General features: G+C 35.9%; 1 protein-coding gene across 1 annotated transcript in view; it reads right to left on the bottom strand.

The window, feature by feature from the left end:
• The window catches only part of LOC148955602 (uncharacterized), a 92995-nt gene that overhangs the window by 49870 nt on the left and 18864 nt on the right, over positions 1-24261 (bottom strand). Inside the window, exon 2 of the mRNA XM_089108266.1 lies at positions 18625-19686. Within this exon, the coding sequence (XP_088964392.1) occupies positions 18625-19686 (1062 nt within the window). The remainder of the gene's footprint in view (positions 1-18624; positions 19687-24261) is intronic.

The raw sequence follows: 24261 nt of genomic DNA, 5'->3' as shown, positions 1-24261 counted from the left end.
CTAAATAAATATCACACGAAGGTAATAGTAAAAATTGTGTTTTTTTTTCTTTATGTATCGTATTTAAAAATATGTTTTATGATAGCCATACAGATATAGGCTATTAGGCTTAAAATGCTTCTTAAGTACTTTACAGAAATATCTCATTTTTAAGACTAAAATTGAACAAGACGTCTCCTTTAAATATAAACAATATCGTTAATGTATGGGGGGGTGAGCTTTGGTTTTGGGGATGTGGGGACGCTACCCCCATTAAAATTCTGAATAAATATCACACGAAGGTAATAGTCAAAATTGTGTTTTGTTTTTTTCTTTATGTATCGTATTTAAAAATATATTTTATGATAGCCATACAGATATAGGCTATTCGGCTTAAAATGCTTCTTAATTACTTTACAGAAATATGTCATTTTTAAGACTAAAATTGAACAACACACCTTCTTTAAATATAAACAATAGCAAATGTCTTGGGGGATGAGCTTTGGTTTTAAGGGGGGGCTATCCCCCCATTAAAATTCTGAATAAATATCACACGAAGGTAATAGTCAAAATTGTGTGTTTTTTTTTTTCTTATGAGTTTAAGCCTATATCCGTATAAGTTGCCTAGCGAAAAAACTGAAAATTAATTTTTATTCCAGGAGATTGATGCTCAAAGTCTGCCTGACCAAAAGCGTTCAAAGTTAGATGCCGGCTCTGATAGCACTGACACGAACCTAATCAGATCTTTGAACTTGAGGAGGAAAAGTGTAATCTGCTTTGCGCATCCTCCAGATAGACAGATCACTTCTAATGAGTTATCTACAATTTCCAACGTAAGTGCATTTATCAGATAGTTTTGTCTAATTGCGGCTGGGTAGGAAAGAGGCATTGAAAAAAAAACACCTATTCCCATTCTACATAAATGAAAATTCAAAATAACCCCATATTTTTTATTCAAGTTTATAACGCACTTAAAATTTCGCTTTGCAAATTGCTTTTTTAAACAAGTTGCTTATCGTTTAACTTTCACGCCTTGATTAATCAGAGATGGCATCCATGTAGCAAAGTTAAAAAATAATATATTACATGGCAAAACTCGATCTAGTGCATTTTCTGTTTAACTTGCCGGGAAGCAATTAACTTACACCTCGGGGATCAGCGCGCCTCTTCGCGACTTGGCCAAATCAGATACATGATGCCTCTAGCAGTCACAAGCTTTGCATAAGAAAACCCACCTTTGATTGTGGTTTACTGTAGACAAGACGTATATTTTTCAAAAGAATTTAAAGAAAATATATACTTTTCATTCGCGCATTTAAAAAAAAAATATCATCAAAGCTATAGTTTTACAATTACGAGACGAGGAGGGGTAGATATCCTGAAACTATTATTATAATAATTTCGTAAATCATTTCTTTCAATGATTGTGGTCAATAGACTCTTTCGAGAGCGCGTGTGTATTTAATCACTGGGTAATTGTTGTAGGAGAGGGGGATGGGAAAAAACCTTAATCAGACGTCTGCCTTTTCGCGCATTGATCAATTAGTCACATAGCCCTGTAGCATCTACTGACGTAATGAAACCCGTTTATTTGTTAACATTACATTCCCAATATGCTACACAATTAATCCGAGTTAAAAAATTGCCATTATTGTCGGAGAATGCTTAAAAACTATTCTCAAGCTATAGTTATCCAATCATGAGACAAGAAGGGGTGTGTGTGTGTGTTTACTCATGGGGTAATTGATGAAAAAAAAGAGGGGGATGGGAAAAAAGATAGGAGGATGGAAAAAAAGAGGGGGGTGTTGAACAAAAGAGAGGGGGATGGGGCAAAAAAACTTAATCAGATGGTGCTTTAACTTTGATACATGACTTTTGGTACTTATTTAGTAGCCGGTAACCATGTGACTAGAAGCGCATTGAAACGCTTTAAGACAAATAAATAGGTTATCGCTTCTTAGTGAGTTATTGCTAACTCCGTGACAGATATTTTTATCATACTTTCTTTTATTTCATTGGCATTAGCCAAACTTCGCTTCTTGTATGCCTACCAACTTGTAAATATGTACCGGGCTTTTTTCTGCTCATTTATTTTCTGTGGAATTAATATCATAAAAATGGTGAAATACGAAATTGGTTAAGCTGTCTGCAGGTACCTTATATGATTGAAATGGACAACTATTTAGCCAATATAGTAGTAGGGGGGGGGGAATAAGTTTTGACGGGGTTGAGCAAAAAATTGGCACAGTTTTTTTTTAGTCTATAAAATAGTGGATATTTCACATGGAAACTAAATTCTGTTTTATAGATTAACATCGGTGAATTATCACCACCATCACCGTCAGGTCAAGAACCACTTATTTGCAATGAACCTTCGGCAATCCTTACACCACCAATGGACTTTAGAGATAGTGCTTCACTTGATAGTGACTTAGAGTGGCAAAGAGGGTTCTTAAACGATTGTTTTGGGGCATTAGCTAGCCTAGACGATTTAACCTGTGATATAGATATGACTGAGGACCCGGAATGAACAAATAGGTTTATAAATGAGTATTTGGGGGATAGCCCCACAAGTGCATCTAGATGCACTTGTTAATAGTCATACAGAAATTCCAACTTAAGAAAATGCAGGCTGGCTAGATCAGCTATCCTCAAATACCCTGGAAGGCATACTTAGTGAATTGGGTGATTTCACACCACGACCAACTAATGCAATTGAACAGACTGGTGGCAGTGCTATTGACGATTCTATACCACCCACCACTATTGAGGTTGACCCAAGTAGTGACAAGGAGTCACCGGCATTTATACTACCAGATTTTTTCTTGTCTAACTCTGCCTTGCATCATAAAAATGTCTATACGGCCGTTTTCAGTGACCCCCTTAATTCTTGAAAATCTGGGGGTATAGTAAAACAATCTCAGGCTATTACTCAGTCGTATTTTAAAATGGTTCGAGCCCTTTTTGAAAGACTGATGCGGGTTTGGGGAGGGACCGACAGTTTAAAAGACACAATAGCACTAAAAATATATTTTTCAAATGAGAATGCGAGCGAATTCTATTCAAAATACTTGCACACAGAGATGTTAGCAATTAGCCTGCATTCGACAAATTATGAGTTTTTTTTAGATTGGGTAAGCAGCATTGTGACTAAACTAGATAATTATAATAAGGGTGTAGTGGGTCGTTTGTTTTATTTATTGAGAATTTAAGCGTTAACATATGTAGATTTAAAAAAGTTTTTATTTTAAGAGGTGGGGGAGGGAATGTTGAATTAAAATATCATTCAGATTTAGACAGTTGTAAAGGAATACAACGAATGTGTTTCGATGCGAGGCTACAGTGTTTCAAATATGCATTTTTAATTGCCGCCTTTAGACCCCTATTAAAGGATGCATCTAAGAAAAAGTTGGACAAATTAGCAGCTAATGGGGATGGGTCAAAGTTTCCTAAAGTAAATTTTAATTGTTTAAATGATCAGTTTCCCGTAACATTAAAGGGGATGGATATTTTTGAGCGGCCTAATGAACATTTAAAGATTGGTGTTACGGTGTTGCAGTATGAGCCAGAATTTGAGGAGGGCCAGCGTTCTGATAAAAAGGGTGTATTATTTCCAGTCAGGGCTCCTTCCATTGAGTCAGTGAAGCATTGGGTCTAGCTTTTATACACACCTCCTTCAGAGGCTTATTTAATAGGACATTTTAATCCAATTACAGAAATTAAGTTTCTGGGGAAGGGTAAAAAAAAGAGTGCACGTCGCTTTTGTCCAACATGCATGTGCCGATTTTGGACTGATTTAAAGTTAAAGCATCATATGAAACGCTGTGAACGTCATGGATACCAAGCTGTGGAAACGATTAGCGGAGATACGGCGATCTTACGTTTTAAGAACTTTCAGAACACGCTCCTGCAGAGCAATAAGATCGGTTTAGACTGCGAAGCGAGAATCACAGACGTGTACGATTCGTCAAATCTAAACCGTGTTAAAATACATGAAGCCATAGGGGTTTCTTACGATCAGGCGCAAAGACACTCCAGTCATACCATGCAAGTGTTGGACGTAGTTGAGTCGTTGGGTGGTGAAAACTGCATGCACTTGGCATTGACCAGTCTAATTAAAACAGCGAATGGTGCAATTTCTCACCTTCGCTACACAAACTATCCTATGCTCCTATCACCAAATGACAAATTGGCCATTGAAAATCGTAAAATATGTTGGGTTTGCAAGGGAGATTTTTATGATGGTACTAGGAATGGGGAAAAGATGAATGTGGTAGAACATGATCATTTAGGGCAGTTAGTGACGATGGAATGGAGTAAATTTTGAGGGGTTCCTCACCAGTCATAGAATTTGAACGTTAGACAGAGATATTCCGCGCCAGTTTTATACACAAGTCCAAATACGACTGAAAGTTTATTTTACCAGTGTTGACCAGCACGGCAAAGGGTAAAGTTGTAGATAACGCATGGATAGATGGTTCTTTTTCTTATAATATCATACCCAAATCATCGGAGAAGATACTGCTGCTGGTATTCATGTGGAAACAGTTGACAAGGGTAAAACGTCCTTGAATAAAATCCGTTTTTTAGACTCTTTCAGTTTCTTCCCCAAGTCCTTAAGTCAATTGATTCAGGTACAGAAAAGCGACAATTTGATAGCTTCCCCCTCCTTAAACAGCGCTTCCCCGATGATGAAATGTATGATTTATTAACGTGTAAGGGCATATATGCATATGATTACTACACCTCTGCCTCGAGGGTAGATGAGATGTCATTACCGCCTATTGAAGCATTTTACAATTCTCTTGCGGACAGTCAGTGCACTACTGGTGACTAAGAATTCGCCAAGAGGGTTTGGGCAAAGGGTGGGTGTAAAAATGGGTGGGATTACTGTAAACTGTAATTGGCCAGTGATGTACTGAATCTTTTTGACAATGTGCCCAAGAATATCCAAACAATCTATGAAGAATTTGGCTTGGATTTAGGGCAATAATATGCTACTTATCATCTGCTGATGGACTTGATGCTCAAAATCAGCAATGAAGAAGTAGGTAATCACTGACGTGCATCCGCATCTGTTTGTAGAGAGATCAATGAGGGGTGGGTATGTTTTTCATGGGGACCATATCATAAAAACTGATCCGACCGGACAGCTCACCGATGACAAGTCAGATGCAGTTTTTTGGATATGAATTCCCTTTACCCTTCGGCAATGTCTCACTACTGTTTGCCGTGTGGGAATTACAAATGACTTAATGATCCATGTTCTTCGAATTTCCTCAACATTGCGACCGTTGAGGAGAATGGGGCACAGGGATTGTTTTTTGAAATCAACGGTGATATACCCATGGAAATCCATGACTCGGTAAAAGACTTTGTTTTCCCGTGCATAAATAGGCCGGTGGGTAGGGACTCTCTGAGTTCCTACAATTTATCTTTAGTAGAGGATGGGAGTGGGCACTGGGTGCCGTCAAAGCAAAAACTTATTGCTGACCTCAACCCGAAACAGAATATTGTTGTACATCAAGTGCTATTGAAATGGATGGTGTCCAATGGTTTCAAAGTCACAAAGATTCATAGAGACCTCCAATTTGATTAAAAGCCCTACATGAAAACGTTTATTGACACCTTTTTCAGTAAACGCTCACAAGCAAAACGAAGGTTGAAAAGGAAGGCTATAAACTCATTTTAAACTCAACATTCGGTAAAATGTGTGAAAGCGTACGAAAGAGGACTCGTTGTGGCATTGTAGCCAATCCCAAAGGCTTTGCTTGAATAATTGTGGATCAATACTTCACATCGTTCACAGTCATAGATTCTGATATGCTATCCCTACATCGTAAGGAAAGAAACATCATTTTAAATAAAAATATTGCAGACGGGAGTGCAATAACGGAAAAATAAAAAAACTCATGTTGTCATTTTATTATAATGTATGCAAGGTACAATGGCCGATTAAGGGAAAAGTTCAAGTGTATTACGGGGACACTGATTCACTCTTGTTAAAAGTTAAAACTGATAATTTATTAAATCATTTGGCAAATAGAGAGTAGCTTAGCTGACCAAGGGACCACACTAACTGGAATGATTCTCTTATTTCAAAGTAGTTGAAATACCAAACACCAGATCGATTTTCAATGTCAAAATGTGAAATGGGAAGTTATATGATGTCCATCGGTTTGTTTCCTGCGCCGAAGGTATACTGTGTGGAAAAGCACAACAAGGATATCAAACAAGTTTGCAAGGGGTTGCCTACAAAATTTATAAAAAATAATTTAAAAATGAGAAAACTGTGTGTCTATAGAAACTGTGTGGAACGTAGTTTAGTCCCAAGAGCGAAAGTCATGGCGATTCGCTCTTTACAATTTAAAAACTACACAGTTAGAGTTGATAAAACCGCCATGTCGGCCATATCAGACAAAGCTTGTTTACTTGAGGATGGTGTGAAGGTACTACCACACGGTCACTATTTAATTTCAGACCGAGTTGAATGTGTAGAGTATAGAAAGCAACTCGGTCTGGAGAAATTAACTTAAATTCTTTAATAGTACAAGGTGGGTGGCAAGTATTTACTTTTTTTTATCAGAATTAATAAATTTTCAGTGTGTGTGTGCAAGGCAGAGTTACTTCTTCATAATTTCCATATACATATGTAGACTTATTTCATACTTTAATGTTCCCAACCTTCCTTGGCCCGCCGCAGCGGCCACTTCGGCCTTCGGCCGCCACAGCGGCCTCCCCCGGGGGGATGGGGGGACCTCATTTCAAATTAAAAATGTTGTTGTAAATAGAAAATGTGATATTATTTTAAGTGTATTGTTTAATATAAATTTTGCTAGTGGCTATTTAAAATAAATATTGTAATTTTTTTATAAATAAATAAGAAAAGTGTATTTATTAAATATAAAGTACTTTTTTCCTAGTGCTTAATTCTAATTAATTTTAATGTTTTTCTTATAAATGAATAAAAGAAAAATCTTAAATGTATTTATTAAATATAGTGCTTTTTTCCTAGTGCATATTTCTAATAAATGTTGTTTATGTTTTTATTAAAAATAAATAAAAAAAAACAAATCTTATGTGTATTATTTTTAAAGTGCCTTTTTCTAATTGCATTATTTGTAAAGTGCTGCTACTTTTATATTAATAATAATAATAAAAGAAAATATGATTCCTTTTTGGTTTTATTCTTCTTATTATTCTTGAACGGAGTAGTAATAGGGAAATTATTTAGTCATTAGACTTCTATAGTTTACAGTTAGTTGTAGGTGAGCTGTTGAAGGGAACAGCAATTTGTATGAATTTAAAACACCATTCAAATTGTTTCTATGTTGTCCATTAATGTCAGACGAAACGGCCCTCTTAACTAAAATAATTAAAAATTGTGATAAAATGTTTATGGAAAAGCTGAAAAATATCTACTATTGCTACAGTATTTGGCGGGAGTCGTACGATAAAATAAAAGCAATTGCTATATCGGGCGTGCAGATACAATTCATACAGGGACTTGACGTTTTCGAGACTATTGAACCAAACTCTTGGCTGATTATTGACGATTTAGCTGAATCCATTGAACAATGGTCCCAGGAAATGCTACAATTGTATACCGTTCGCTCTCATCATGAACAGATTTCCGTTACACTAGTTCTACACAATCTCTTTCATCAGAGCAAATGTATGCAAATATTTGCTTTGAACTGTACCTATTATATCATATACAGTAGTTAGTGATTCTAGCTCGTTAATAACTCTCAAAAAACAATTATACTCTGGTGCCCCCGAGTTTCTATTATCAGCATACTATCAGTCAACTAGTATACCCTACGGCTACATCCTGTTGAGTCCCAATCAAAATACACCCAAGGATTTGCGTGTAGTCACAGATATTTTGGACAATGAAATTACAGTATATCTCCCAGTGAACAGTAAAAATGGCTATTAGTTGGCATCGTGACACTGAAGAAACTACATGAAAAAGGACATTTATTTTCCGTTCTAAGCACTACAAAACCCCTTCTTAGGAAAGCCATACTCAAACATGGTATTGACAATGATTTCAGTAATCTAATATCTGAACTTTGTTTAAATCTAACCGAGGGCAATGTTCAACTGCCAGAAGTAGTTACGCAACAGGCAAATCAACATCGTTCCATTGCAAGTGCCTTGGCTTGAAAAAAGAAAGGAAAAAATTTTAAAAGGAAACGTTTTCTCCAAGCGGGTGGTAGCTTTTTTACACTTTTACTAACAATAATTGCAGTACTTGTAAACAGTTTTCTCTAGATGGCTAAACCATAGAAATTAACTCCAATAGAACTCGCTCTTTCGCCTGTGGAGCACTTTGAGGACAATCTGAGTAAATTTATTGACAATGAGAATATTGACGATGATAAGAAACTAATTTTACTTCAAGATGCACTTCGCCGAGTGGACAAACATAAGCCTTATTTCGCAAGAGCTAGTCAATGCGACTGTCATTAATCACAAAAAAGAACCATCACTTCAGGAACCTACTTCTACTGTTGCTGCTGCAACACAATTAAAGAAGTAAGACTTGGATCCAGTAGTGTCGAGCATTGGAAATCTAATGCCGCACTCATATCGTGAACAAAGTAGACGACTGATAGCATATCTCATGGAAAGTGGTCAAGAGCATATTCAAGTTGATAGCAATGGGAAAGGAACTATAATTCAAGGCAAAAGTTATAATCTACTTGATTTAATCTATGATATGGTTACAAATCGTAAAGGACTTTTATCATTTGACAGTCATCTATACAACTTTCTAAATACAATAAGCTCTCCCAAAAACCTTATTAGCAATAGCCAAATTTTAAAAAAATTAAATGAACATACTTCCTCATCAACCAAATCATCAACAACAACATTAATACTTGAAGAAGAAGAAGAAGAAGATTTCAAATCAATCCTTAAAAATACCAACACAGCTAGGGGAAACATTGACTTGACGATGAAGAGGAGGAGCACACCACTGATAGCTAGAAAATAGCGAAGACGTATTGATATAAACTCAACATACCCAATACCACCATCCACTAGTATACAAAAGGGTAGTGGACGTTACCAGACATGTTTACGTTCAAAATGGTTGAAGTTCTGAAACGTGTTTATGAAAATAAACCATTTAAACATTTGCCTCTCAATTACTTGGACTATCTGTCTTGGCTTTTCTCTGTCTACAATTACCCAGCCCAGTCTTGATGCAACCGATTGCCCAAAATACTTGATAAATTCAATTCAAATTTTTTGGCGACCGCATGAGTCGCCAAAAAAACACCAAAATTACTGCCTAAATCATAGACTTCGTTCAAATCATTATCGAAAAACTAAAGCCTTTTCCCCTACATATAATGCAAGCAGATCTCTTAACCCTAGATGAGATTCAAAGGTGTCACAATAAACCCTACGAGTACATTCTACTTGCAATCAGAGTTTTTAGTCGTTATACATTCGCCATTCCATTGCGGACAAAGAGAGGTGTTGAAGTTGCTCAGGCTATAGAAAGTATTCTCAAACAAGATTCATAAAAAAAATTCAAACGGATTGCGGTAGTGAATTTGTTAATCCCCCCCATGTTGAAAAAGTACTAATGAAATATAATAAAATGCTCTATCATGGTCATCGTCCTATAAAGGCTGCATTGGCCCAACGATTGATAAGAACTATTCGACTTTTAATTTCAAGGTATTGTACATTGAAAATACACCTGCTTTTACTCACAATTTAGATAAAATCATATTGTTTTATAATCAACGACTCCATCGATCATTGTCCAACTCAACCCCAACGGAAGTTCCTCATTCTGATCAAAATAATTTGATTCTTTTCTAAAACAAAATTCCAATGAAACGATTGTGAAGCAAAAAATTCAAAGTTTATGGTACTGTTCGAATTCATGGAACAACGAATGTTTTTAAAAGGGTAATTATTTGAGGTCCACTGAACTATTTAGAGTGGAAAAAATCCTATACACAAACCCCATAACTTATCGTCTGCGAGACATCACATATGAAGAGATTCTTGGCGGTTTCTATGCCTATCAACAACGAAAAGTTAGAAACACTAGTTAAATCTATCAAATAGAAAATATATTAAAGACTCATACTCGCAGGGGCAAGCAACAGTTACTTGTTCGGTGGCTAGGATACAACTCTGATTTTGATTCTTGGATCAGTGTTGAAGATATTGACAATGCCCAATGATGTTTATGTAACATTTATGTCCAACGTATCCGATCCTTCTACAATGACTTGAATAAAACAAGTGATTTTTGGACGAAACTCTCCCCCGCCATCAAATTCGACGGTGCATATGAAGTGGCTCTTGTCGACTGTATTCTCAAAAATACATATGATATCCTGAGAAAGGATATTTCCTTTCTCAAAGGATATCTCGCAAATATGATATAAAAATTAGACCCCATAATTGGCCACCAACCGTTAGCGATCAACCTCAAATTCAAAAGATCAATTGGTTGTATTATCCATATGTTGAATTACCATACGAGGAACTCACCTGTATGAATGATTTATGTCGTTCTGTCAATAAAAGATATTCCTCTCATAAAAAAGGGGCCTTTCCTTTGAACTATTCAAAGGAAGAGGGTGGGCTATACATTAGTTCGCCCATTGCCAATGAAAAGTTTATTCTCAAAGATAATCTAAATAATTTTCTTGGCTTTAAACTCAATATAATCAATGGTAAAAGTGCAGGAAGCACTAATGTTATTTTTGCTGAATATCCACCAGCCTTCTCGTCGGACACTTGTATATTTCTCTATGCCTCATTTGTTAAAACACCCAGAGTTGGCATTATAAATGTCCCTCTCCTACGAGTTCTTGAACGAAAAACCAATCGAGATCATATTCATCATTACAATATAAATCACCTTCACTATATCCCCGTAAACACTTCATATTTGGAACTCTGTCATTTAACACTAAGAACTGAATTAGAAGATTTTCTAGCAATATCAAAAGGTTTAGCTATGATTAAATGTCATTTTCGACCCATCGTCACTGCCTAAGATAAACAATAGAAGAATTCCATTTGTCTGTCCTGATATCAACTGCTATGTTAGTGCTCTGAGTCCACGTCAAATAGGTTACGGATTGGACTATTACAAGGGGCGTACTACAATGTTCGGCTATGGTCTTGGTGGCTGGTTTGCTAGGCTATTTCTTTCTGCACTACCCCTTGCCAGAAAACATCTTGTACCTGCTGCATCAAATTTTGCTGCCTAGGAAAATGTTAGATCTTCTGCAAGAGCCGTTGGCGAGCAATTAAAATCTCAGCAAATTTGAAAGGGATTAAAAAGGGTGAGTGATCATCATTCACTCATCAGTTTCTACCCAGGCGTGAAGCGAATGATATCGACAACGACTTTGAGGACTAAAACGAAGAAGACCAATAAGAGGAAGAAGAAGAAGAAAAAGATGGCTAGATCAAAGAAGGATAGCTCAGCAGCAAATTTTTAAAGAAATTTAAAATAAATTTCTTGTATCTTATTGTCTCATTTAATCAGTATCTGTACCGAACAACTCATGTTCAAATCCTCCTGAGGGCCATACTGTGGTGTTTATTTTGATCCCGAAATATTTCCCCACAGTAGATTGCAGACGGGTTGTTATTATTTTAATATCCTATCTTGTTTTAGTTTAAAGCTTATTCCAATAGGCAATGCTTAGAAGTCCTCCAAAAAAAGTCCCCCCAGATCCCACCCCAAATACCAGTGATTCTGATACCCATCTTGGCTGGTCAAGCAGACTATCACAAAGTTCACATGATAGCTCCAATTCTGACAATAGGACAATGATCAGTGTAGGGGCTAATGTCACTATAAATGATGATAATGGGTTTCAAGAGGTCCTTTCTAGAAGCTCTAAAAAGGAAAAAAATCTCCCCGATCAAAAGCATTTCCCCTCTCCCTGCCCAAGATCTTCCCTCCCAAAACTTAGGAATTTACATTAAAATTTCTCCTATTACCCTCTTTGAAATAAAAAAGATTACTGCAATGAGACTTGCAATTTTAAAATTGCTAAAATCATTGTTCTCTCTTAATATCCGCCGTGATGGATCTCTGCTAATAACTCTCCAAGATCAGAAATCAGCAGACACAATAATTAATCTAAAATCCCTTCTGAATACCCCAATTAATGCATCTAAATGGAACCCAAAAGAATCCCCAACAAAAAAAGTAGTTTATAATGTTCCCCCAGAAATACCCATTCAGGAGTTAAAAGAAGGGCTCTCAGATAGGGCTAGCAACATAATCCCAGTTGAAGATGTTACCCAACTTGGCAAACCTAACTCTAATGGCCTAAAAACAAGTAGATCCTTCTTATTCACACTGAAGGAAAAAATTAATATCCCAGAAAAGTTATTCCTATTTGGGCAAATCAAACTGCACAAGGGATACAAACCAAAGCCTATCCAGTGTCAGAAGTGTCTCAAGCTGGGACAAACAACAAACAATGCAATGAAATTCTCCTAGAGTGTAGTAATTGTAAATCATTCCATCCTAAACAGTTGACAACTTGCAACAACACTCAGACTACATGTATCAATTGCAAAGGCCCACATGAATCTACCAATAAATCACTATGCCCTGCATATAAGAAAAGAGCACTAACACTCCAAATGGCAACAGAGAAGGCCATTCCATACCCCTTTGCAGTAATGGAAGCAAATGCTGCCCAACAATACCAAATAAAGCCCGTAATGAAACCAACCAAAACCCCCAAGTCAAACGCCCCCAATGCATCAAGTACCCCGTCTAAAACACCATCCTCTAAGCCCCCTAGCTCACATCCCTCTCAGAAGGAATCACCAAGTCAACAAGCCTCCTTGCCCGGTGAGATGAGGTCTGCCTGGCCCCCCTCTCAAGAAGAAACAAACCAGAAACACTACCAGGAATTAATCCCTTAACTGACAAACAGGATGCACAACCAAAAATGTAATCCCCAAATATATGCCTATTCATTCTAAACTGTACTGCAGTTCAGGCCATGAGCATACATCAACTAGAGAAAACAAAAATCATTGCAGAATTGGCAAAAATCTACATCCCTGATGATATGCTCATTCAAGCAAAAAAAGATCTTGCTTTACTATTAACAAAGCTGAACATTGATACACAGTCATATGAAAAATAAATCAACAACACAACACATATCAATACTCCAGTGGAACGTAAGATCACTCACAGAAAATAAGCTAAATGAACTAATATCTTTTATGAATAATAATTCCATTAATATTTCTTGCCTCCAGGAAACTCATTTAACCCAAAATCAACAAATGAAGTCTCTGGGATATACTATCCTGAGAAAGGATAGATCATCAGAGAGAAAAGGAGGTAGAGTAGCTTAAATACTTAAAAATAATATAAAATTCTGTGGCATCAACTTTCCAGATTTTGCAAATGATGTTGATGCAATTGGTATCAGTGTTTGGCTGAATAATACAAAAACCTACATAATAAGCTTTTATAAGCCTAACGGCCAAACTACAGATGCCATGGATTTCTTTAATTATATAAATAATTCTAATATGTTAAAAAATATCATTATTTGCGGAGACTTCAATGCCCACAGCCTTTTGGGGGGGAATAAACCAGCAAATAAAGCTGGTAAATTGATTGAGCATATGACTTCAAATAATATTGAATTAGCTGTTGCTACCCCTCCAAACCTGAATACATATTTCAACCCCAAAAGTGGCAGATTCTCTACAATTGACCTACAAATTGTGTCATTAAATATTTTGAATAAAATTTGTATAAATAAAATTGATAGTCTATGTACTGACCACTTTGCTATAGTTTGCTCCCTAAATGAACCTGCTGAAACCCGATCACATACCTCAAAATACATCAACACTAAAGCAAATTGGTCTATGTTCCAAAATAAGCTAAATGATGAAATTACAAGTTTCACCCAAAATTCATGCATTTCAAACACAACAGTTGACACGCATGCTGAAGTCTTGGCATCTTTACTAATAAATACAGCTAATCATGCTATCCCCAGGACAACACCCAAAAAAACCTTCCCTAAACACATTCCCAAAGCATGGTGGACAAATGAGTGCCAAAATAAACGGAGAACAAAAAAGGCAGCTAGGAGAGCATTCATAAAAAACCACCAACTACTACATATTTAAAAAAAATTACAAGCAGAATCTAATCCAAAAAGGACTATAATAGATGCTAAATATAAATACTGGAATAATTTTGCAAATAATCTCCCCCGAGAGACACATGAGCCAATTATACATTAAGTCATAAGCCACATCTGTGGGAAAACGACTTCCCCCAACCCACTTATGTATGAACTCATACATAAAAATACCCATTATCATAATGATAATGAAAAGGCTAAGGTATTTGCAACTCTATTTGTTAATAAGCTAACACGTATAATCGCATAAAAATATCTAAACTTCCTTTGAACCCATACTACCAACCACGCCCAGGATCCGAGTATATAACTAGTCCATTTTCAATCCAGGAAATGAGCAATGCAATACATCATATTAGGACCAAGACTAGCGGCAGCTATGACAATATACACCTTACATGGATAAAGAATCTCACCCCTTCATACAAACAGGAACTGCTAAACTGTTGTAATCACGCTTGGGCATCTTCTATGTTCCCCAATATATGGAAATGTTCGTCCCTCCTGCCAATCCTAAAGAAAAATAAACCCAAAGATAACCCTGAGTCCTATAGGCCCATAATGATTACTCCTGTGATGGGGAAAAAATTGGAGAAAATAATATATTACAGACTCCTGGTTTGTTGAAGAAAATTATCTGAGCCCTCACACTTAAACTGGATCGAGGAAACATCACTCCTCAACAGATGCTTTCATTTTGCTAACAAATGCAATAAATGAATCATTCTTAAAAAATAATGTTCTAGTTGCAGCTTTCCTAGATTTTGAAGGGGCATATGACAATGTAAACCACCAAATCCTTTTAAATAAACTTGCAAACCTTGGACTACCCCCCCCCCCCAAGCTAGTATCTTTTATAAAATCTTTCATAGAAGTGCAAAGTTTCATTGTTTGCGTTAGTTCAGCCTCTTCGCCCCAAAAGAAAGTAACCAAAGGCCTAGCTCAGGGAGCAGTCCTCAGTTGGCTCATTTTTTCCCTATATCTCTGGGACATGAACCTCCCCCTCCCAAATCTACAATATGCTGACGATCTGCTGCTAGGGTCATCTGGCAAAACCTTTGAGATAGCACAGTCAAATCTGCAAAAGTCATTTTTCCAATTTGAAAAATTCTCTCAACATTCAGATTTACCCATTACACCTACCAAGGCAAAAATAATCCAATTTCACCGAAAGCGGAACCCTGTTAATGCAAAAATAACTCTAAATGGAACAATTATTCCAGAAGATAATCATATTAATTACCTAGGTCTCATGCTTGACCAAAAACTTAATTTCCACCTCCACATCTCAAACACAATAAAAAAATACTATAGAAAAACAAATATACTAAAAAGACTTCTTTCCACACCCTGGGCTGTAAGGAGAAAACCTTACTCCAGTTTTACAAATCACATATAAGACCCCATATTGACTATGGGCTCATCGTCTATGGTGCATGTGCAAAGACCCAGATACAAAAAATTGAAACAATACAAAATGATATAATACATCTCATATTTGGTCTTAGGAAACTCACAAGCATCAATTTTCTGCTTGTGGAGAGTGGATTAACAACAGTAAGGGAGAGACGTAGCTTCTCTTGACAAAACATCTTACAAAAATTGAATCAAATAGCTCACACACCCTACATAATTGGTTAAGAAACCCAGCCATGTATAGAGGCATTGCGGATGAGTATGCTAATATTCAGAAGATGTTCCCTGTACCAGCAAAATGTATTGCACCTACTTTCCCCCAATCCCCTCCATGGAATTGGTCAATTCCCAGAATAAATACTGATTCCTCAAAGTGGAATAAAGATTTAACCCCCATTGCTTTTGTCCAGAAAAAATTTGCTGAACTTAATACAATTACTTATAAGAATCACTTCCAAATATTTGTTGATGGGTCATAAATGAATGAGAAGGTAGCAAGTGGTGCTTTCCTTCCTCACCTGAAAATTGCAATGGGCGAGAGATTATATAATAATGTGTCTATAATGTCTGCTGAGTTAAATGCCATAATCATGGCATTAGAACACCTTAAGGAAAACCAACCTTTGATTGCAAATTAAAATAATATTTAAGTATATTCCGACTCTTTATCAAGCCTTGAGTTGCTGGCCTCAGCTGCTCAGTATAAGTTGGACATTTGACACTTATCATTGTCTCAGTATTATAGATAAACTTGCTTCAAGTGGCATAAGAACTTATTTTCAGTATATTCCTAGCCACTCGGGCATAAGTGGTAATCATCAGGTTGATGAAATAGCAAAAAATGCTATAAATATTGACCAGCCAAGTGGGAGACCAATCCCGATTAGAGATATTTTTTATGGAGGCTATCAGATATTAATTTTAATAAGAATGATCCTATCCTTTCCCCCTTTCCCAATAAGTATTTTTCTAAAATTTACCATAGAATTCGTTCTGGAACAAATGGACTAAATTATCTTGCATTCTCGCATAAGTTTTCTAATTCAAGTGGTTCAATTCCCTGTCCCCTCTTTGCAGGCATTGTAATATGAATAATGAAACAAATGACCATTGCCTATTTGAATGTAATATCCTGACGTCTGCACAACATACCTTACTTTGTAAACTGTTAAAATGCTTCAAACACCACAAAATCTCACTATCAGCCAAGAGCCTAGCCAACTATACCTGCACACAGAGCATAGAAATCGACATCTACCATCTCATAATTGAACTCCTAGAGTCGAAAGATTTACTGAAAGATATCTGAAAATATCTAATAAATATGAGGCAATCAAGCCAGTAGCTATGTAGCCCACAGAGTGAAGCAAAAGGAAAAGGGCTAAATAGTATTACTGAAAAGCCCGCCTGCTGTTAAATAGAAGAAGAAGGATTTCTTCTCTTAAGATAACCTATCTCCCATACAAAGAATCGCCTCCATCAATCAGCTCCTCATTGAATCTATTCAATGCTGAAAATGTTGATGTCAGTGACAAGTATGGCTACTATGAGAAATTTAATCCTCAACAACCCCTCTCAGAAAATATACACTTTCGGATATTTTCCAATGAAGACTATTTCATTGATTTATCATTAACATTTATTGATTTAAATGTTGTGGTGAAGAAAAAGTCAGATAATACAACTCCCACTGCTGCCGATGGCCTGTCCTATGAAAACTGTATCCTAAACAACTTATTCAAACAGATTAATGTATTCATTATTGGAACATAGATGAGCATTAAAAATAATTTAATCAAATGTGCAAGCTGCATACCAATTATGCTGATGACACTAAAGCCATATAAGGAGTTCGAGCACTGAGCTATCAATATGGATCAAGCGTTGATTCTGAAGGTCAGTTAATAGTTGCAGTGACCCAGGAGTATCATCTAGTGGGAAAATGAAATCATGAGATCTTCGAAGTATCCCAATTGTCACCCCCCAGTGTCAAGATTAACATAAAGTTACAACTAGCTCCATCGAATTTTATTTTGAGAAAAACACATTGCATCACCTGATGCAAATGTCATTATCACCTCAGCAATTCCTCATGTTCGAAAACAATAGGTTATGAGCTCTGTTCTATTGGCTGTGGGAAAGCTAAGAGCCAGTGGTAACAATACTAACTTCGTGTCCCCCATACGATCATTATTCAACGTAACACTGCCACTGGCTCTCGCAGTTATACCGATTCATCATTTATCCACTGAGAAATCCCATTAAAACTCACTTTGGGCTTTGTGAAGAGTGCCAGTGTCGTTGGATCCTGGACTGCATCTCCCCATGATTTTACTTTTTTTGGTTTATCTAACCTTGTGTGCAAAGTGAATGGAATCCCACTGTACACTCTATTATTTGATAAAAAATCATATAGAGTTCTGTATGAATTGACCATGCAATTCCTAGATCATGACTCACAACTATTTGAAAATAGAATAACCGATTCAATGTTCTCAAAAAACCATGGTGTAATTGTTTTGGACCTGTCTGGCACCCATGATATGAGCATAGTACGAACGACTTTAGGGTCGACTCGTTTTAATTTTCAGTCCGTTTAAAGCGCGACTTCTTATTTGAGTTTTTAACCAGGTACAACTCCAAATACTCGGTTAATTTTTGATATTTTTGAATTTGTGACTGAATCTTGTTGATTTTTATTTTAAATATTTGTAGATTGTCCAAAATGGGGTCAAAAATACAATAGTATAAGTCTTCACAGACTGAATTTTAGAACAATTCTCCCTCGTTGCAGTTTTTCCTTTCGACGCAGACAGACAGTATTGCATTTTAAACCCCATTTTGGCAAACCCACAAATACAGTATTAGAGGAAAGGAAAGGAGAACCTCATCCTCTTACTAGAAATTAAAAATAAAATGGAGGTTAAATAGGAAGGACCATTAAGGGTACAAGAGGGAATTCCCATGACCCTTGGTTTAGAACTGTTTCTTTACGAGCTTAGCATCTAAGAAAGACAAATCACCAATTTACCTTTTTGATTCATATCGTACACACTCGATAACAGCTATATCATTTTCTTTAATTTGTTCTTCTTTAATCATATTTTGTAGTAATTCATATGCTTTTTTGTCCATATCATCGTTGTTTCTTGTCGGAATAAGCATAGGCTTTTTTTGTCCCAGAACTCTTGTACCGGAGCTAAAATCACTTTTACTAAATGTAGGAAGTCCTAAATGGCCCAGTTCAGTGCCTTCACTCAAATTTAGAACCACATCAATAAGAGCATGTATTCTGGCAGTGTATCTTAGACTATCCCTTAGATAGACATATTGACTACATTCATATATTTTGTTGTTTTGCACTTTTACGACAGCTAAAGGCCTATAGAAGTTTTTTAGGATTGATATAACTGAGTATGACGTGCACCAGCAAAAGACTGACCGATCGATGGCCACCAACATTTCATTCATCGTGTCTACATTTGCGAAGTTCAAAACATCTGAAGAAATATCGTCACAAAACACTTTAAATTTAGTACCCAAGTCAAAATCCTTAGTCTGAAATGTTTTGTTTGTGTCAATGTCAATAAAATTGCGGAAACTTCTTTTATCATCTATTCCAGCTTGGTCACGATAATAAAAGCTTTGGCTGATAAACTTTATAAGGTTTTTATTAGGAAATTCCTCTTCCTTCGTCAATTTTTTCTTTAAAAGCAGGGTCTCAACGGTTTTCCAGAAAATGTTCTTAATATAGCGTAGCGTTTCCTGATTTAAATGAAAAACAAGTATAAATTCATTAATTTGTTCATTATTTTGCTTGTATCCCTGAAAAATATCGAAGTATACATCGACCATTTTCATTAACAAACAATAAGTTTTTCCTGTGCCAGGTAGGCCAATAATATGTAGATAGGGCTGGGCACTTTCAACGATTACTCTTTGCAAAGGAGTCAAAAATATTCCTGCTATGTCTCTGTTCTCCAACTTTTGTCCTTTTTTCAATTCGTATTCTCTGTTTAACTCTTCTTGGACTGCAAGATTTTTCTCTAAGGTACTCCATTGTGTACAACTTTTATGATATGTGCCATAGAACCTGAAATAGAAATCAATTACCGAGGAATGGATAAACTCACTTAAGCCTGATTTATACCCCCATGTCACACTAAAATACAAAGAATTTGGTAGTATGAATGATTTGTGTCGTGCAATCAATAAAAGAATCTCTTCTTGTATAAATGGTGCATTTGAGTTTAATTATTCAATAAAACATGGCAAAATTTAAATTAGCTCTACCATTGACAATGAAAATATTCATCTCAACGATAATCTGAGAAATGTTCTTGATTTTAAATGTAATATAATCAACGGTAAAAGTGCTGGTCCCGCCAGTGGGATGAATCGTGTTATTTTTGTAGACTATACACCCGGTTTCTCCTGGGGCAGTTATATATTTCCCTAGAAGTATCCCCTCAATCTATTCTGGAAAACAGATGGGAAATTAACATGGGATTTCTGGAAGACAGATAAGTGGAGCTACTGCATAAGTGGAGCTACTGCACCTGTGCAATACGGTTACCTGTTTCCAGGTGTTCCAATTTTGTTTCAGTATTGGCAAGATTCCCACGACACACCCCTCTGGACTCCATGACACAACAGGACACACCTCTGTTTTAAATGGACGGGTGTGATACGGATGACGCAATCTTATGTAACCTTGCTCCAGGACCCACGGGGAATCCCCACTTGTAACTTAACGACGTAACTTAACTTAAGGACCGTGCACATCTTATGTAATGGCAGCGCATACTTTACGTAATGACGGTGCGCATTTTACGTAACGACAACGCACGTCTTACGTAACACCAGCGCACACATTACTGTCACATAATACTTTTTTGGGATTTTATTTTTCGCCAAAACGTTCAACGCATCTTTTTACTGTTTTTATTCTTTTTTTTTTCTTTCTTTCAAGACGTTTTTCTTTTCTTTAGTTATTTTTCCTACCTGCGACTCGAAAGGTCAATTTCCTTCCAATGGAACAATGCCTTAAAAGACAAGACTAGCCTGCTATTTCCAATATTCTGTATCGAGAAACTTTCTAGAAAAAACCTATTGCGTGTGAGAGCAATTCCCGTTTGAATGAAATGTTTCTTACATCTGAGATAATTGGCACGAAGATGGAGAATATTTATTTACAGACATTATTGCTCCTAGTGTAAGTTTAGTGATAAAAGACGGAAGGTATGCTTAAATTGTGTAAATACCTAGGCATTAGAGACTCTTCCTAAACAATAAATCCTAAAAACGCAGACTTTGTAAAAAAAATTGGATTTATTAAAACACAGAAAAAGCACATAAAAAACCCGACAAACAAAAAATAAAACGTGAAAAAGCTTATAAAGAATAAAGTACAACCAAAAAAAAACAATGCATTAAAGAATAATACATCCTAGCAATCATTTTCAGACGGGCAAGATTGATATTAGATGCAAATTTAGGGCTTATTGAGATATTTCTGAGAGCCATTAACGATATCGCCACGTTTTCATTGAGCTAAGCTTATGAATATTCACCCACCTTGACATTTCGCAAGTCAAACCTTTCATGATGCTCCACAAAACACCCCCACAACACCATGACATTACGCGGCTATCCTCCGTGGCATCTACGTGGCCGCCATTATCACCCCTTGGACATTTTCAACATTTTTCTCTTAAAAAAAATTTATAAACTAAAAAATGACCATTGTTTTTAATTGGACAGCGGAATCTTGCCATTTCATTGCTAGATTGTGATGTTCCATGCTAAATCCGAGCCTTTGACACTGAATGGTTGATACACAGCAGCCTCTAGCAGGCATTATCGCACATATGACATTTTTCGGGGGGGTTTTCCAGCAAAAATAGTCACTTACACTAGCATTGATCGTTTTAACTTAATGAAAAAACCGCCATTAGCGTTTCTTCCGATGAATCCTAAGAATTGAGGTCAACGTGACACAATATACCACCCGCAACAACACCCTCGGGAGGAAGAGGGGTAAACTATCACACATGAATTTTTTAACGTTTTTTCTCTCAAAAATAAATTTTGTAAACTAAAAAATGACTATTGTTTTTAATTGGACAGCGGAAACTTGTCATTTCATAGCTAGACTGCAATGTTCAATGCTAATTCCGAGCCTGTGACACTGAATGGTTGATACACGGCAGCCTCTAGAAGGTATTATTGTATATATTAAATTTTTCGGGGGGACATTTTTCCGATGAATCCTAAGAATTGAGGTCAGCTTGGCACAATATACCTCCCCCGACAACACCTTAGGGGGGAGGGTAAATTATCACACATATTGATTTTTCAACCTTTTTCAAAAATAAATTTTGTAAACTAAAAAAATACCCTTCTTTATAGCTGGACAGCGGAAACTTGCCATTTCATTACTAGATTGCGATGTTCCATGGTAATTGCAAACCTGTGACACTGAATGGTTGACACACGACAACCTCTAATAGGAATTACTGCACATTACATTTTTTGGGGCATTTTTCAAGTAAAAATATCAAAATGCGCAGAGGGAAAATTCTATTTCGAGAAATTATTGTTTCCATGGCAAATATGTAATTAGCAAAATTCTGAAAATACAGTGTTTTCGAGAAGAGAGTATGCAATGGAAATAAAAAATGCAGCAACAGAAGAAGGGTATGGGTCCTAGCAGGCAATTTGAGGGAGGGAGGGGTGATATTAGAGATAAATTTAAACTCTATTAAGAGGCATTTTTGTAGGGAATTAATGAAAACGCATCATTTCTTTGAGTGCATGTTAGATACCACTGTTGAAAAATTCCTTTTTTATATCCTCCTTAACTTTTAAGCTGTAGAACATGTTACTCAATGCAATTCCCGCCATAGTGCCACACTATTACTGCTCTGTGGCACCTTCTGACACCCTGTTCATCATTCCTAAGACATTGTCAGGTATTTCTTCTTAAAAATTCTACCTCAATCCACTGAATCAAGTTTTTGCAAGCCAAGCCTATCATAATAACCTCCAAGTTCCACCAATTCCAAGATTTTGTACATAATTGCCTGCGTGGTAATCTATGGCTACCAAATGATATACAACAGGGGGTATCATTTGGTAGCATATTATCACGCATAACATATTATCACGCAAAAAGGGTTTTCAGCTTTTTTTCTCCCACAAAGATAATGTATAAACTAAAAATGACCATTTTTTATTTGAAGAAAACATTCAACCTCGAGAGTGGAATGGCACAGCAATATTGTTTTCAAAAACAACTAGAAGGGTAGTTTTGACTAAGGTCATACTAGCTTTTGAGGGTTTTAAACAATTATTTACCGTATTTTAGCATTTGTTTCATATATTTAATATTTTCTATTGCTTACAGGACCAAGGTTTTAAGAGCTTTAAGATATTATTTTAATTTTTTTTTTTTTCCCAGGGGTGTAATAGATCAAATGCACGAAAACATTCAACCCCAAGACCAGAGTGGCACCACGACACCGTTTTCACGGTGTCGCGTGAAAAAAAAACACACACATATATCTAAGTGCCATTTTGACTATGGATATACTAGCATTTGAGGGCTTTAAACGATTATTTACCATATTTTAAAATTTGTTTCATATGTTTAATATTTCCTAGGGCTTATGGGACCAAGGTTTTGACAGCTTTATGATATTATTTTCCATATTTCAATATTTTCATTATTTTCCTCGGGTTTAATAGATCCAGGGTTTACAAAATTCAACGAAGAGAGCGGAATGGCATTGCAATACCGTTTTTCACACACACCTAGGGGCAATTTTGACTAAGAGCATGGTAGATATTGAGGATTTTAAGTAATTATTTACCATATTATAACATTTGTTTGATATTTTTAATATTTTTTAGGGCTTATGGGCCGAGGTTTGAGAGTTTTACTGCGATTTCTTAGGATGTATTTTTGTTTTTAATGAATTATTTTTGCTTTGCACGAAGTATTTTGTATGATGTAAGAAGAGTTTGCGATGGACCAAGATGTGTTTTCATTTTTTATGAATCATTTCTATTTGGTAAGAAAATTTTGTGATTTCTTTGGATGTATTTTTGGTTTGTAAGATTTATTTTTTGTTTTGTAAGAAGTATTTGTATTTTGAAAGAAGAATTTGTGATCTTTTGGGATGTATTGTTTGCTTTGTAAGAAGTATGCTTTGTTTTGTAACAAGTATTTTGTGTTCTGTAAGAACAATTTATGATTTTTTAGGATGTTTTTTTGTTTTGTAAGATTTTTTTTTGTTCCGCAAGAAAAATTTTGTAGAATGTAAGGACAAATTTGTGATTTCTTAGGGTGTAATTTGTCTTGTATGAATTATTTTTTGCTTTGTAAGAAGTATTTTGTATGATGTATAAAGAATTTGTGATTTCTTAGGATGTATTTTTCGTTTTGTAAGAATTATGTTTGCTTCGCAAGAAGATTTGTGATTTCTTAGGATGTATTTTTGTTTTTTAAAAATTTTGTTTTGTTTTGTATGAAGTATTTCTATTTTGTAAGAAGAATGTGTGATATTTCCGAATGTATTGTTTGGTTTGTAAGAAGAATTTTTTGTTTTGTAACAAGTATTTTATGTTTTTTAAAACTATTTCCAATTCTGTATGATGTATTTGT

This window comes from Artemia sp. Qi Xiang Cuo, chromosome 2 (genome assembly GCF_049724085.1).
Source record: "Artemia sp. Qi Xiang Cuo chromosome 2, ASM4972408v1, whole genome shotgun sequence".
Lineage (NCBI taxonomy): Eukaryota > Metazoa > Arthropoda > Branchiopoda > Anostraca > Artemiidae > Artemia > Artemia sp. Qi Xiang Cuo.
Note: the sequence above shows the minus strand (reverse complement) of the source record. Positions and strands in the feature narration are given on the sequence as shown.